Source organism: Ixodes scapularis, unplaced genomic scaffold, assembly GCF_016920785.2.
Source record: "Ixodes scapularis isolate PalLabHiFi unplaced genomic scaffold, ASM1692078v2 PGA_scaffold12__126_contigs__length_90152505, whole genome shotgun sequence".
NCBI lineage: Eukaryota > Metazoa > Arthropoda > Arachnida > Ixodida > Ixodidae > Ixodes > Ixodes scapularis.
The window spans coordinates 25,623,880-25,639,617 of record NW_024609838.1 but is presented as its reverse complement, the minus strand read 5'-3'; the positions used below and the strand labels follow the sequence as shown (position 1 = coordinate 25,639,617).

Here is a 15,738-nt window from a genome sequence, read left to right as displayed (position 1 = left end):
TCCCCGTGCCTCGTTGTTCGGCAGCGCCATGAGTTGCAGAGTGAATTTTACTACAGTATGAAATGCGGGACATTTTGAAGATTTGAGAATTTCTTGCGGGACGCGGGACACGAGCCCTCAATGCGGGACAGTCCTGCGAGTCGCGGGACGGGCGGTCACCCCAGCGTGGCCACGCAGCATGCTACCATGTCCCGGAAGAACGTGTCCCGCGATGAAAACACAAAACGATCATCATATCCCCTCTCCTGGTGCAGCGGGACTCCGAGGTACAGTGTTCCTCACCACACTCCTACGGAACACGCAAACGGTAACTGCGTTCCAAAATGTACTCGATCCGACTCCGCAGCAAAGGTTTCGTACCCGTGACGTTTCAAAACTTACTCGCGCTTACTCGATGACGTCAGAACTCGCGTTCCAGAAGCGGGTTGTTTACTCCGGAGTAGTTACTGACGCTACCCTCCTCGATTGGTGGGTGACGTCGGATCAAATAAACTAAATACGTCACGTGATCCGTTCGCCGTCTGCTTTCTGCGTCCACAGCCGTCCAAGCTCGTTTGTTCCTTTGGCTTTGGGGGCAGACGTTCGAAGCGACAGAGAATGAGGTGCAGCCATTTATGAGTGGTTATTGCGATTCGCTGTTTTTCAACGCACGAATCGGATGTGCACCACATCCAGACCGTGCACCTTCCGCAGGAAAATACTTATATATACATGTTGTTATTTACAGAGTGCGAGCGTAAACAGGAGCTTCTACGCGTCTTCGTCGATGGCGTTGGAGGGAACTCCGGATTCTTATGTTCGAGACTGAAAATGTTCGAAAGCGGTAGATGATGTAGAAGTATTTTTTTTCTTCCCCAGAGTGTGTATAATGAGAGGAAAACGCTTGCAAAGCAGTGAAGGCTTCGAAGATTTCATGTAAACGACCAGTCAACAACCCCACCCCGTCTCCCACCCCAAGAAATGTAGCGGTTTCAAGTTTTCTCTGTGGTCTTGTAATCATATTCTGGTCAAAGCGAACGTAAGTTACATATCGGTGTTGAGAAATCCTTCTGCGCTGTACCGCTACACCGTGTGGAAGCAATTTACGCAAAACGTAATGGTGCAAATAACGATGCGTGAAACGTATGCGTTTAGGGCACCTGGGCTGATCAAGAAAAAAAAAAATAAAAAGAAAAGCTGAAAGGAATAGGTAATTTTGAACTCCAATAACGGTACCCGATCACAATATCCCTAATACACAGTTCGCGTGTTCCGTATATGCGTGTGGTGAGCGCTGTTTATACCAGTCTTGCCGCGTCCACTTTCCCGGCCGTACCCTGCCAGGAGGATGACCACTTCCTGCAGCAGAGGGGGCCCCCACTAGGCGGGCAAGAGAGCGAGCCACGCAGAGAGCCCCACAGCGACGACGGCCAGCCGGTGATCTCGCCGACCCAGTTCTGTCCTTGGGAAAACGTGCTGCTGCTTGCTGCTGGTGGCCCTCGGCGGTCGCCCGACGATTTCGAACCGGCCGCGAACCTGCGCCGCTTCGTTCTGTCCAACCGGCTCGGATGATTCATCCCAGAAGCGTGCCCAGCGTGCCGTTATAGACCTCTCGGGCATCGGTCCTCCCTTGTCGTGTGAGGTAAAAACGGGGAGAACTGTTTCGAGGACGCCGTGCCGTCGGCGCAGCGCTCGGGGGTAGCCTCTCGCGGATGGACCCAGTCCGACGGGCTCGCGGCGCCAAAGACCCGTTGACAAGCCGAAGTCAGACTCTGGTGAAATATTCGAAACAAGGAGTGTTGCGTGTATGTTAAGACTGCGCGGAAGCTATAGTTGGCCCCTATGGAGGTATGGGGTGTCTTTGCTGAAGATGAGGAATATAGTCGGTGGCTTTTCGTCTTTAACGTGCGTCAAGCAGCTTACCTATACACGACCACAGGCCGGTACGATGATCATTCAGATAGAAACAGGCAGGGGTGGGGGTTGAGCCCAGGAGTCCCTGGATCAGACGCTCTCATAACCCGAATGCGACTACGGACATGTCTCGTAAATGTGGACCAAGTAAACACAGATACCCCGCTATACATGGACCTACTTTAGATAAAAAAAACAAGCAAACGATTTTTTTTTTTTGGGGGGGGGGGGGGGGGGGGTGGAGGGGGGGGGGGGGGCGTTGGTGTTCATATTAACGAGACATCGCTGTATATTGGTTTGTAGATGAATTGCAGGCAGGGCGTTACCGTCGTCAACTTGTTCGTCAACTGCGAGAGTTTCTTTACATCGTTAATTTTGCACCGGGCAAGACACTATTTAATTCGCAAGTGATTCAAGCCTGAACTAACGCATGTTCTAGTTCACTAGTGAACTAATCCTTCCGGGTTTTGTAAAAATTACGTTCGACGACGCGTCGAACGTGTTCGGTGTAGTTGACACGCTCTCAGCACAGCCTGAAGTTTGCGCGGACATGGAATAGTTTGCAATTTGAGGGGGGATCGGTGGCCGAGCGGGTTAGCGCACACCAGCTGGGAGCACGTGGAGCGAAAGCTCGCGCTGCAAAACCAGTGTTGCCATCTTTTTTTTTTTTTTTTTTTTTTGTGCGCCCGCCGTTAAATTGAGACCATTAAGTCACTAAACAGACGCTAGATCCGCCAGGAAGTCGCTAATATATTCGCTGAATTCCAAGAGCTTATTAAACACTTTTAAAGTAAGTGAATCTCAAATAAGCATCTCAGGCATTTTAAGAAGTTAAACTTGCACTGAAAAACAACTAGCACGGTTTTTGTTTGTAATGTTTTATTTGGGAAACGACTAGGCGGTAACTACGAAAGCCTCTTTTTGATTGTCGTTCAAGACTGATTTTCCTCTGGTGATTGCAACTTTTTTTCTAGAGCCGCACTTAGACATGTCAAGGCTATACCCCTCTTTACCAGTTTAAGGTGAGCACTTTCAAACAAAACTATTCTTTTCTTGATGCGCGGACAATACTGCCAACAGACATATTCTTCAGAAGAAAGGATCACAATGTCTAAGAACTGAATGCAGTTATTCAGCGGCAATTCCCAGGTAAAATTAAGTCCACCTGACGCCTCCCTAAACACTTGGACAATATTGTCAACGTTTGGCGGACAGCACGTGGGTACGTGGGCGCGGGAGAGATGGTCTGCAGTGTTGACAGTGTTTAGGGTTTAGCCCGCCAGCATCTCTAAAATTGTTCAAGATAATAAAAATACGGTTGAACACCAAAGTCGCTAAAAAAAGTCGCTAGCCGCTAAATTAAAAATATTCGTCGCTAAATGTATAAAAAATTGCTAAATCTAGCGACAAAATCGCTAAAATGGCAACACTGTGCAGAACCCAGGGATCCTGCATCGTTTCGATCTGGATGAGCATCGTACCGGCGTGCAATCGTGTGATGATCAGGAAAAAAAAAAAAGAAACTGCGCCGACTTTACATAACAAGATAAACAATTTACTCAAACGCTCAGTTTCCCGTGCGGGAAACATCATCAGTGAGTCACTTTGGATGAACCATGATTCCACGAACCTGCGCGGACCCCACCTTTGTTCACGCGCTAGAGTGGACGCACTCTCAAGCTCGAAACTGTGACCCGTTTTCTAACAGTGGTCTGCGAGTTCCGTCTTCGCTCTTGTCGCATGCGTGGCCTTCGTCACGCCCCCTTTGTGTTCGTTTAGGCGGGTGCAGCGCCTCCGGCCTGTCTCCCCAATGTAGGATGCGTCACAGTCTAGACAGTTCAGTTTGTACACACCACACTGGGACTCTCTGGGGGGGGGGGGGGGGGGGGGGGGGGGTGTATTCTTTAGGTTTAGAAATGAGGTCACGTAGTTTACGATGGGGCTTGAAAGCTGTCCAAAGTCTTTCATTATCCTGACTTCTTTTTTGTCCCATCTGCTTGCGCGTGTTATCAATAAAACGTTTGGGATAATTCCACTTCATCAACAGGTCAACAATAAGTATGCGTTATGCGTTCGGACCGACGCAGTGGGGTTTTTACGACAGCCTTTTTTATGTGTGCGTGGTGCACGTTAAAGATCCCAGACTAGCGGTTGTACTGCACTGGCCAAATTGCTCGTCTATACAGCGAGTAACTCGTCGCAACTTTGAAATAGCTGACCAACTACACGCTGTTTAAATATCCACACAGCCCCAATAATTATTAGCTTGCAATTTGAACGGGGCTCCAAGTGGAGGAGCTATTCCGCATCCTTCCTGTTTCAAGCGGTTAACTTCCGAATATTAAAGGAGACATTAACTTGGCCCATATCTATACCGCGATCTCGCATACATAATGCACCTTCGTCGACACGCCAGCTTTGGCACCGTCACTCGCATTGCCAGATCCTCTCACGCAAAATTGAAACGTGCAAATCTTGACACGAGACCAAAAAATTTATCGGTGTTTTCTTTTTTTTTTTTTTTTTTTGTATACGCGTTTGACTGTTTTTCACTAGCGTATACAGCGATCGGTGAATTCTGAAAAGCGTATACGATCGAAGTTCGCCGACAGGCCTCCTGGCACGGACCGACGCCCGTCCATTCTGACCTCGATCGTCCGTTCGTCGTAGCACGCCAAACACAGCCAGAGATTCCTCCGAGTTGCTGGCACGCGCTTTTATTTGGAAGCCTGTGCGGCGTTTGAGGACATCCCAGTTCGGCTGCCCGTTTTGCCGAGACACGTCAGTTCTGTGCCAAGTCCTTTACGCCGCCAGTCCACCGAACCGCGCGACAAAGACCCACACCTCTCGTATTCATCCTACACAAAAAGACGCCAAGTACGTTTGGCATTATTTTTATTTCTTGTTTACGAAAACAAAATTGATTCGAACAAAGACGTATTGGGGAGCTTCTGTCGCACATGTTGGCAATAGCCTACGGTCTCGTCGTCTTCCACCGTGCTTCGGCGGAAGTCTCCCATCTGCGCATGCGCGCTCGAGGGTTCACGAGACGCTGTTGGAGGCTGAAAAACCGAAGGACCCACCAGCCTTTGTCATCCTGTCAGTTATCATATATAGGCGACAGTTCGGTACCTTTTAGAAACCGCACAATTTTCTTCTTATCAGATTGGGAGTATATTCAACCGCGGCGGTCCGAAAAAAGAACGCTTCCGCATCCGTGCAGTTACGGCGCGTGCTCGCCAGTTTCGCACATCACGCGTCTCTGGCAGTCAACTTTATCGCGTGTCGACCCCGCTTATCCCGATCTGCATATCGTGGGAAGGATGCTTGGGCAGCTAGGCGACTTGGCGCTCCTTCAAATGGCCACGGAGCTTTCGCGAGTCGCAGCAGTCGGAGGCTGAGATTGTTCGCGTCAAATCACCCCACGAACGCTGCTAACGTCGTCAGGCAACGTCCTTTAAGTTCCGAAATCAAAACAAAGATAGGCATATACTTATATACGATCCCAGGGCTTGGAAAGTGCCACAGCCTCTAATGACAGCCATGAAACGTCCGTACAGCCACTATCATTAATGGTCCTACTGGCGGCAACCGATCAAAATACCATCGTGATTGTTTCGGAACGTCTAAATTATCACTGAACTTCTTGATTGGCGCATTTAGATGGAACGCGGGGGCAACGTGTTCGGTGTGGCCGAGCTTCCTCCCTCTTGTGACAGCCCTTGGGTCACTGAGCGTTGCGGCACAAAGCCCAGGGAAGGGGGGGGGGGGGGGGGGGGTGCTGTGGATACACTCACCAACACATTTAACGTCACAGACGTAGGTAATTGTCATTTCACCAAGAACTATTATAGGTGTTTTTTCCTAAACAAAAAACAAGTATACGGAATTTTTTTAATAACAAAAAAAAATTGACCTTGAGGTTCGAAAAAGGAAGTGTTTGCTTGTGTGTGTTGGGGGAGGTCGCCTTGATACTTTCTTTTATAAGTAACGACAACCAAGACACATGACGAAGCGCATTACAAGTTTTATAACCGCGAGCGAACAGACGCCTTTCATTTCCACCTTCCGCTGTGCGCGCAACCACGTACATCACGCGGTGGGCGCATACAAAAAATGTCGGTACTTGTGTCAAGCACAAAGTGCGCATTTATCGAAGAACTTTAGGCGGCACACAGCAGCGGAGTAAACGAGAAGAAGTATCGGTATCACAAAATACGCTATGTCACGTGCATGTAGGCTGCGACTACTTGTAGAAGCCGGTGGTCAATATCATGCTTTTTTTTTTTTTTATAGTGCATGTGCCTGTTGTATATATGTACCTGCGGGTATGTGTGTAGCTGTCGGTATGCGCGTGGATGCGTGCCTGTCTGTGTGTGGGTGCATGTGCGCATGTGACCACGTGTGCGTGTTGCGGTCTTCTTCCTTCAGGTCCAACTCGTACCACCAGCCAATAGAATATATTCGAATCTCGCCCACCACACGGAAGCACGGCGGAGATATGGCAGGTAGTCCTCGCGCGCTCGAATTGCTGAATCAGTACGGAGAAGTTTGTTTCCTCGAAAGCCCGCGAAAAAAATAATAACAAACGAAAGGTGCCGTCGATTGCTCCTATTTCAAAGAGTCGATTAAGAGAGAGCAAAAAAATGGCTAGGAAAGATGTGAGATGGAGATGGCGCCGAAAAGGAGCAGGCTCTCTCCTTCCGCGTACGACCAAAAAAGGAAACGACGGATGACCAGAGATTAGGGGAACAAAAGGCTAGAAAGAAGTCACGTGACCCAACCTGTCGGTTCATCTCTCCAATCTTTCGGCGAAAGAGCGACTGGACCCACAAAGGCCAACGGCTCATTCAGCGCGTCGGACCCCGATGGAAGATGATAAGAATAAACAAAAACGCAAAAAAAAAAAGACTGAAAAAAAAGAGCTCTTAGAAGCGAAGAGAAAGGCGAGGGGCTCTCGTGACCACGTTGTTTTAGACTCCAAAAGCGAAGCATTTACGAAACGTACCGGCCTTTATTCGAAATGAAAGTGCTACTGTCAGTTCGTCTGCTATTTGCGCTAAGGATTCAATGTATGATGATGATGATGATAACAATAATAATAATAATAATACCAAACAGGCATGTGTCTGGGAGACTAAAATTAAAAAAGAACAGCGTTTTTTTACGTGACCTTAAACTTTACAGCAGTCTCAAAAACAAGAGATCTACAAAATGGATGGCAAATAGCTAAGCAATCGTGTTGCATACGCGAAACGTTGCAGCGTCACAAACGTTTATGTCATCGTTCAGCAGCACGCCTAGCCTGTTCGGTCAGACGCCCACATTCACGGCGCTCTTTGTCCGATAATTTAACGCGTAGCATGCGTACACTTGAAATGATAAACCTGGTGATCGTCCAGAACCTTCTAACCCACTCTTCCTCTCCCACCTCGCCTGCACTTCTCCTCCTCACTTGGTCACATGACCTCCCCGTAAACCAATCAGCATCGAGCACTTCACTCCTCCTCTCCCATCCGTCAACCAATCGGTGTCGAGCCTCGCGGCCACGCTTTTATCCGGGGTTCGCTTTCGAGCTCCACGTTAAAAGCGCACCCGCACCTTTTAGCATTAGCGATTCACTGCGGAACTATATATATAACGAGGATGCTATATACAATTAGTAAAATGTGCTTCGTCATGTGTGCTGGCTGTTGCTGCTTGTAAGGCACCAAAGTATCGAAGGACTTGGTATGTCGTACCTCGTACCGCATTTGTTCGCATATTAAAGGTCATTACAAGCTTTAGTTTAACCTCCATCCTAACCAATGTCTTGTCAAGACACGGCCGCGCTCAGCATGTTCTTGGTGTTGACTGCTGTTGCAGTAATGAGATCGGTACGTATCGGTCATTTTGGGGCACCTCTTGGAGCAGTCAAAAGTCAATTTTGGAACAGCAAAAGGAACTTTTGTAACATTTATACCACTGAAAATATTATGTTAAGATCAATGTGGTCGGTTCGTCCAACTAAAAGGCAGTGTCTACTTTGCCTTCTCACTTGGGTGTAAGCCTCAGTTAGCATCGATTGCACCAGCAGGAGAAACTCCCTCAAATACAGAACGAGCGTTTAGTCGCGTGGATAAGCACCAGGCACCGTAACAAGAATATGACTGATGACTCCGTAAACACAAACTGCTATGAATGGATATTTTACGTATTGAACTACACTTAAATAATGTTAGAACACAATAAGATTCAGCGCCTAAATTAATGTTTCCTTCGAGTTCTAAAGGTTGTAATAAAAGTGCAATTTATAACTCAGCTAAGAAACAAAGTCATATGAGAACGAACGTCGATTACGCTTTACACGCATAACTTCATAACAAAAATGGGCATGCGACGATTAACACGTCGTCTTAAAAACAACCCCACTGAACTCGTGAAGGTTCTTTCCAAGCTTCCATACACTGATCCTGCCAATTTAGTTCTAATTTACTCACATTTATAAAAGAGTGATAACCAAACAAAAGAGTTGGCATAAAAAAGTAAACCTACAAAACAGTGCATATATAAATCTTCTTGCAACGCCAAAGTACGCCAAAGTATTCTTGCTGGATCTGTAATTGGTAAAAAGATCAAACCGAAGTTGCCTTCAGAAATTGTGTCGTGTTTCGCTCTGGAGAAGTGCTTTCCCCTTAGCACGCGGGTGCGCTGCGGCGAAGCAAGACGCGCAAAATCGCGACGCCTATTTTACGGTTGCCGCTTCTCTGCAGTACACCAGTGCGCGCTGAGAAGCGCACTCAACGAAACTAACTAACCCTCCAGAATAGACCACGAACATGAGAATTATCGCGATACCTCGGGGTACTGTCACTCTTTGACACGAAATGCAATCGAATAGTGCAATATCTGAGGCGATAACCAAAAGTTATGAAAACTCGCATAAGCATATCGTTCCTCATATTTCGGTCAAATGTAGCAGGATGATGCAGCACAGTAAGCACTTTGGCGCAACAGCCACATCACTACTGTTGCTCACCTCATTTTGAGATGAGCGAGCAGTGGACCAAGTAGAATAGCAACACACATATGTGTCAGCGAAAAAAAAAAGTAAAGTTTATTTATTTTGATTACCCGCGAGCGGTGGAAATGGAAAGCGAATTTCAGCTGCTGAGCTACGCTTCGGTCAGCGTATGTCGATTTTTTTTTTAAACGTGATTGACTCAGAATCAGTCGCACTTTAATTCCATGTCAAGTAGTACCTACAGGGGTTCATGAACCATGAAGAAGTAGTATGTAGTACTTACGTAATAAATAAAGTACAGGAGAAAACATTATGTTGTGATTAAAAAAGGGAAGCAGTCACGCGGATTTGCTAATTTATACCTTTGCTCGTTGCTCGCGAGTCACAACAGTACATTGATAGCGGGAACAAGCAATCGGCTGGTTTTTCTGTGTTTCTTTTAGAATTTGAGGAAAGTGATCGGTAAAGCAGTAAATTTGAGTGAAAACGCAAAAAATGCAGCTATGTCGTGTCTCCGCTAACAATGTCGCGTGTCTCTAAGAAAATTCCACCGTATTATATATCGATCAATAATGCAAAGTCTCAGTAGAAGTAATCTGTAGTCGCATAGGTTAAATTTAATTCAGTCCTGACCCGATAAACAACGGAAAAGTGATGTTGAGCGCTTATGTTGCAGTAGCGGGACGTCGATTCGCTTAAAAATACGTGCGCGTCATTACGAATTACAGGTAATTCGAAATAAATTTATTTTTAAGCTTTAAATGATCAATTTTGTGGATATGAAGAACATATCTCCTTGACGATGACGAAACAGTGTAATTTGTCTTTTAACACGAGGCAGTGGTTCTAACTAACTGGAAAGAGGAGCGTAGCTGAAATGCAGCGGCAATCACGCTGACCATAATTTGAGCGCTAATAACTGTCGTCATTACTCATTCGAATCACCATGCCAAGTGCACCGGAAGATGGTAAACAAGCCTGTGTCGAGTCAAGATGGCCATGTCTCTCTTCTGCGGCCAGACCTTTACTAATCAAGCCCTCTCACGTGCTATTGCGCCTTAATGAGAGACAATCCCAAGGTATTCACGGCGTACGCACACAAAACAAGCGAGATAACTCACGATCTCTCTGCGTAGCGAATCCATGGCCAGATCCAAGCTGGACTTTCGCCAGCCAGCCTGCTCGTCGGAACCGCCAGCGAGTCGGCACTCCGGCGACGACGTGTTATCCTTTTCGGCGGCAGAGGCAGACGACGAAGAAGCAGACGACGAAGACGCGGACGACAAAGTGGACGTCGTCGACGAACAGTCGCCGTCCGAGCCGCTGCCTTCGTGCCACTTTCGCCGCAGCAGTTCAGACTGTCGAAGTCGCCTGGCGTAAAAGTCCCGACAGCGACGGACTAGTGTCGCTTGTCGCGTCAACGCACCGGTGACTTCTCGGTGGCGGTCGCGGGGCCGCGAAGGATCGGCGTCGCTAGCCGGACCCATGACCGAGGCCTAGCGCGAGAACGAACCCCGCACGTTGCGGTTTGAGCACAGCCCGCCGACGAGCGCGGCGAGAAAACACAGGCTGGAAAACACGGACACCCACACCACACGACGCCGCACGCGCTCTGCTGCGCGCGAGTGCGGAACCAGATAGCAGACGACAGCCCGCGAGCCGCAGAAGCAGACGATGGAGGAGAAAGGAAAATGAAGACCGCCAGAGGCGCGCGCGTCGTTTCGAATTTGTCTCGGCTAGATGGCGCAAGGCGCCGTCCGATTAAAAGGGTTCTGCCGTTGGTTCAGCAGTTCGGTTTGGCTTGGAGCAACGTTACTAAAACACTCAGTTGGGAAACTCCCATAGAGACAGCCCTAAAGATATGACCCCAATCTGTCTCCGAGCACCGAGCTAATGACGAACACAACGCCACCATTTCTCCCGCAGCGGCAACTCGAGAAACTGCACGTGACTTCTATTTCTGGCTTTGACAGGGGTGAACCCCCGTCTCTCCGGCGGACGCGCTACCTGAAAGGCCCGCTGAGGCATGGTTTTATAAAAACAATATTAATTGTTCCGCAAAACCTTGCGAATTAAAGATGATAAAAACATCACGCGCCCATCATTTGGTACTAAACTCCAATAAATTTCATACAAAAAGAGTCTTTTCCGTTTGTTTTTACGCAAAAAGCAGGCTTTCAAAAAGCTCGAGGTGACCATAGTACAGACAAACGAAAAAGAGTGGCGCTGTTGTCGCATTTAGCTCGGTCTCGGTGGACGCCAGCGGCCCAGGGTTCGACGGCGAGTTTCCCAACTGAGTGTTTTAGTAACGTTGGTTTGGGGCCATGGGCGTACCAACCGGGCGGGCAAAGAGGGCGCTTGCGCCCCCCCCCCCCCCCCCCCCCCTCCCTGCCCTCACCTAACGCATATCAGGACCGGGCAGCTCATCGATTTACCTTCAGATTATTCAAGTGATGCTTTAATTTGCCGTTTAATTCTTGTGCTGAAGAAAGTCAGGAAAAAGTAAAAAAAAAAAAAAAAAAATGCCGGCTTTAATATTTCTGACGTCTTTATTTCTTTTAGGACACAGGCTTGCACGGTAAACCACTCCAGCATGCTTGTGATTGTCATCGAGGGTGATTATACTGTTTAAATAATAACTTGAAAAATACTAAAGGCTTTCCGTGTTTGTATTTCTGTAGGTAACAGTAAAAAAAAAAAGTGTAGTTTTAACGTTTTTTTATGCAATATGGCTGGTGAAACATGAACTAACGGATTTATTAATTGATAAATCCGATAAATTAAAAAGTAGCGATCAGTCGTTTTTTTTTATGCAAATTACATGCTTCAATCAACATTCAATGTTTTATGAAAGCTATGATTTGTGCGAGTTAACAAAATATGTGGGACCAGCGGTTGTGTACAAACCACAACGCTAAGATTATGGAAGCTTCCGACATAATGATAATCGCTTTGCTGAATTTTCACGCATGTGAGCGATATCACACAACCTTTAGTAGGAAGAAACAACAACAAAAACAACAAGCGTTTATTGAGGAGGGCCCAGCTCAGCCGGAAACGGGCCTGCGTCGTCGAGATCCATGCTTCTGAACGTGCGCCCGTAGCAGACGACGCACGGCGCTTTGATCAGAATCCAATCCAAAATCCAACCTCCAAGCCGCTCCGTCGGCTCCGTCAGCTCCGTGTTGTCCGTGCTCCGTTTTGCGTTAGGCGACGGGCGCGGATGCCTTTTCGGATGCCTTTTCGGCTGAGAAAGCGCCCGTTGGAACAAACAACGTAAGTTGCACTTTGCAACTTACGCTTTGTGCCGAGTTCTTGCCACACAGCTACGAGAGCGTTGCTTGTTACGAAGTGCGAAGCTATGTCGAAGTTTTAATTAATTCTTGCACAATGCCACTCACAGAACGTATGGTCACACGTCTCATAGCACCACTGAGAGAACAAAGATTGCACCAACTAGCCGTCTTGCTGTGCTAGTTTTTTTGTTTATTTAAATTTATTTTATACTGCAGACTAGTGGTTCAAGCAAGTTACCTGAGGCTAGACCTGGAACTCCGCGTTCACTATCCGCCCATAAAAAACGGCGCTAGATTTTGATGTAGGCAATTCTTTCTTTGTACCCCATAGCACGACGACCAAGAACCGTGAAAAGTTACACCAACATGCTGCCTGCGTCAACCAGCAATGTCCTGGTGTTTCAACTGCCGAGGACATTTTTTCGTTCCTCGACGCCGTCGACACTAGGACGAACGCAGAGTTTCTCTCACCTTGCTCCGCAAATGGCAGTAAACTCTGCCACATCGCGGACCATCTCACTGTATACAATGACTCTCTACAGTTGCTGGACATGGAGCTAAAGGAAGGTGACCCCGGAGAATTTGGCTTGTTTCCCCTGAAAGTGCACTATCCAGTAGGTGCTGACCAAGGGTCTTGCATCAAAGGGTGGTCCCTGCTACACTGGCTACTTCGGGAGCACTGCTGCATCAAAACCCTGATCCTCCCCTGGTTGATAGACTCCAAGTATCAGAGACTCTTGTCCGATGCGTTGCACCTGAACTCTGGCCTCAAGAAGTTGACATTGCATAACTGGCAGGCCAAACGAGCGTTCAAGGACATCATCTCTGCCATCGGCACGCTTGCACAACTGGAAGAGCTGGACATGGAGCTCGTTTACTTGCCGCCAAGTGCTCTGGGCTGCCTGGGAAATGCCCTCCAGAGGATTTCGACGCTTAAGACCCTCAAACTACCTTCCGTTGATATGGATGTCTGTAATGCCAGTCATCTCAGTTGTATCACGCAATTTGTCAAAGCTTTAAAAGGTTGCCCGAAACTTGCGGTACTCTCCTCTGACAATTTTATCTTGGTTCCTGCATCAGGTGAGGGCTTTGCAGAGTTTGTTACGGAGAGCAGCTCTTTGACAAAGCTGTCCTTGTGCCATTCTCCTCGCTACCACAGCAAGGAATGCGCACTCTTCATGGCAGTGGGAAAGAACAACAGCCTCGAAGAGCTGTGTCTGGATGGGTTTATGCTGCATGAGGAGGCAGAGCGGTTGCTCGCGGAGGTAGCTGCGCAGCACACGGGTCTACGGTATTTGGAAGTGGGGTTCTACGATGGCTTCAGGGAATGGGAAATCGATGGAACTGCCCTCGCCAACCTAGTGGGGCGCAACACGGGTCTTCGCGAACTGGTGTTTTCAGGCAGCACCGTTTCCTGCATCCCCAAATTCGCAGAGGCTATCCCCAAGAACACCACAATGCAGAAGTTAACCCTCGGTCTTCCAGACATGGACGTCCCCAACTACAGAGTGTTTCTGCAAGCGCTGGCTCGCAACCAGTCGCTTCAACTAGTCACTTTTAAGGGAAGTTCATATTACTACTTCAACGACATCGTTTTACTCATGCGGGAGACGGGAACCGAAGGAAGGTTGGCTATTGACGCCGACGTACACGATCCTCAAGATTTTGAGAAAGGGCTGAAGAACTCCACTAGCCTGACAAGGGTGGCTTACTCCAACAGGGAAGCAGCTGGCTTAACGCCGCCCGGCGCGTTTCGTCACCTGCTTCATCACCGTTGCCTCCACGAGCTTCGCATCGGGTTGCCACGCCCAATCGAAATGGAGTCCGCGACTTCGCTCGCACTCCTTCTGTCGACCACAAGCAGCCTCAGGTGTGCAACCTTCGAGTTCCTCGCCACTGCGGCGTCGTCGCGGATTCTCGTGGAGGGACTAGCGGGCAACAGGAGCCTCACGGATCTGAGCGTCAGCTTCTGGACAGTCGAAGCACCGGAGGCTGACCTGCTTTGGCGCATGCTGAGGAGCAGCAGGACCTTGAAGACGTTGACCCTAGAACTCCTGGACTTCCCGCAGAGCCCGGTGCTCGACCGTGTGCCAGACGGTCTGCTGCAGAACCACTACCTTCTGAGGGCAGCCATTCAACGGAACCCCACGCAGAGTCTAGACATGTTCTACGATGGCATCCACAGGCAGGTCCTAAAGAAGCTCAACGTGCTGAGCACGCCGACCTTTCAGTTTGGGGTCCAGGAGCTCCTGCGACGGAACCTGTCCACTCTGCATCGCGCCGTGCAGTTTGTGACTGGGTCGCGAGGCAGGCGCTATGCCGAAGCGTTCGAACGGGTGTCAAAGGGCTCCACCCTTGTCGAAGCGCTGAAGAAGGCACTCGCCGAACCAGAGGACGAGATCAAGGGGAAGATTGCGAGCAGCTCCCGCTATCTCGATGAACACTTCCTGGTGGAAGCAGGAGTCGTCAGAGCCGCCGTGGTTTGTGGTGAGAGTGGCAGAGTTCAGCTGGATCGGATTGGCTTTGACAATTGGCTTTGCATTCGGCAGTACCTTAAGGTCACCGACATTGTCCCAACGCCTGTGGGACTCCTGGCTGACACCAGCTCTTCTGGAAGCTTGCAGGACTGATCCGCGCTACGGAGCCCTCGGGCGACACTGTTTTTATGGTGCGAGTAGAGCTCTGTGCGACTTAAAAGCTTTCAAATTCATTCTTTATTTTTAGCTGTCATCTGAAAAGTTTGGTCAGTATTCGCGAGAGTGACTCTGTGCAAGTTGCATGGTTGGGCTCGCAAATCTGTCCTTGCAAGCTCACTCGACATTCATAGAGGGCGGTTAATTCCTTGTTCGGGTAGTCTTGCCAGACTCTCCGTAACGATCATTTTTAACGCTTTTCAGTCTTTGTGTGTGTGTGGAGTTTAGAGTTATTGAATGCCTGTAATCAAGCTTGGTTTTGTTATGAACAGTTTGAGGTTCGATCTGCCTTTTCAAACCACGTGAGAGGATTTGAATAAAAGAGCGTTATGCATTACAAAAAAACAGGTAATGTTTTTGGAGGTTTTTTTCTGAGAATCTTATATTTTTAAGGGGTGGTGCAACGATTTTCAGACTTTGGCCAATTGATTGCGAGAATCGGTCTGTGTCACCCATAGAAGGAAGAATGCAAATCAATTATTTTCCTTTCGTGCACTAGCTTTTATTTAAGAAAAAGTCATAAGCAAATAAAGGTTTAGGATACCCCCTCAGCTCTCGAACCATCTTTCGAGCGACATCATGGGGGTACAGGATTTCAATCGGGCTTTTCGTCGTCAATGCCTTCCACAACCGCCATCGATTTTTCAAAGTCCTGTTTGGCTACCGCATCGAGAAAGGTCGTGGCGAGCAATTGAGACAAAAGACAGTTCACCACAGAGTTGACAGGGAGGTTAGCAGTGGAGAGGGAACGGTTTCGTTGATGACCGTTGGATGGTGCCACAAAACTTTCCAGGCGGCTGCAGGTCCGGAAACAATGCGTTGTCTTCCTTTGCGATTACACGGTGGAATCGCA

General features: G+C 48.4%; 2 protein-coding genes across 2 annotated transcripts in view; one reads left to right on the top strand and one right to left on the bottom strand.

Annotated features, from left to right (window-relative positions):
* LOC8036880 overlaps window positions 1-10,589 on the bottom strand; it is an 87,776-nt gene extending 77,187 nt beyond the window's left edge. The window contains exon 1 of the mRNA XM_029994436.4: window positions 10,018-10,589. Within this exon, the coding sequence (XP_029850296.2) occupies window positions 10,018-10,383 (366 nt within the window). The 5' untranslated portion in view covers window positions 10,384-10,589. The remainder of the gene's footprint in view (window positions 1-10,017) is intronic.
* Window positions 10,590-12,030: 1,441 nt separating this feature from the next.
* On the top strand, window positions 12,031-15,237 carry LOC115332138. The gene is made up of 2 exons (XM_029994435.4): window positions 12,031-12,172; window positions 12,524-15,237. Exons 1-2 carry the CDS (start codon window positions 12,120-12,122, stop codon window positions 14,820-14,822), a joined length of 2,352 nt encoding a protein of 783 aa, XP_029850295.1. The 5' UTR covers window positions 12,031-12,119; the 3' UTR covers window positions 14,823-15,237.
* The last annotated feature ends 501 nt before the right edge of the window (window positions 15,238-15,738 follow it).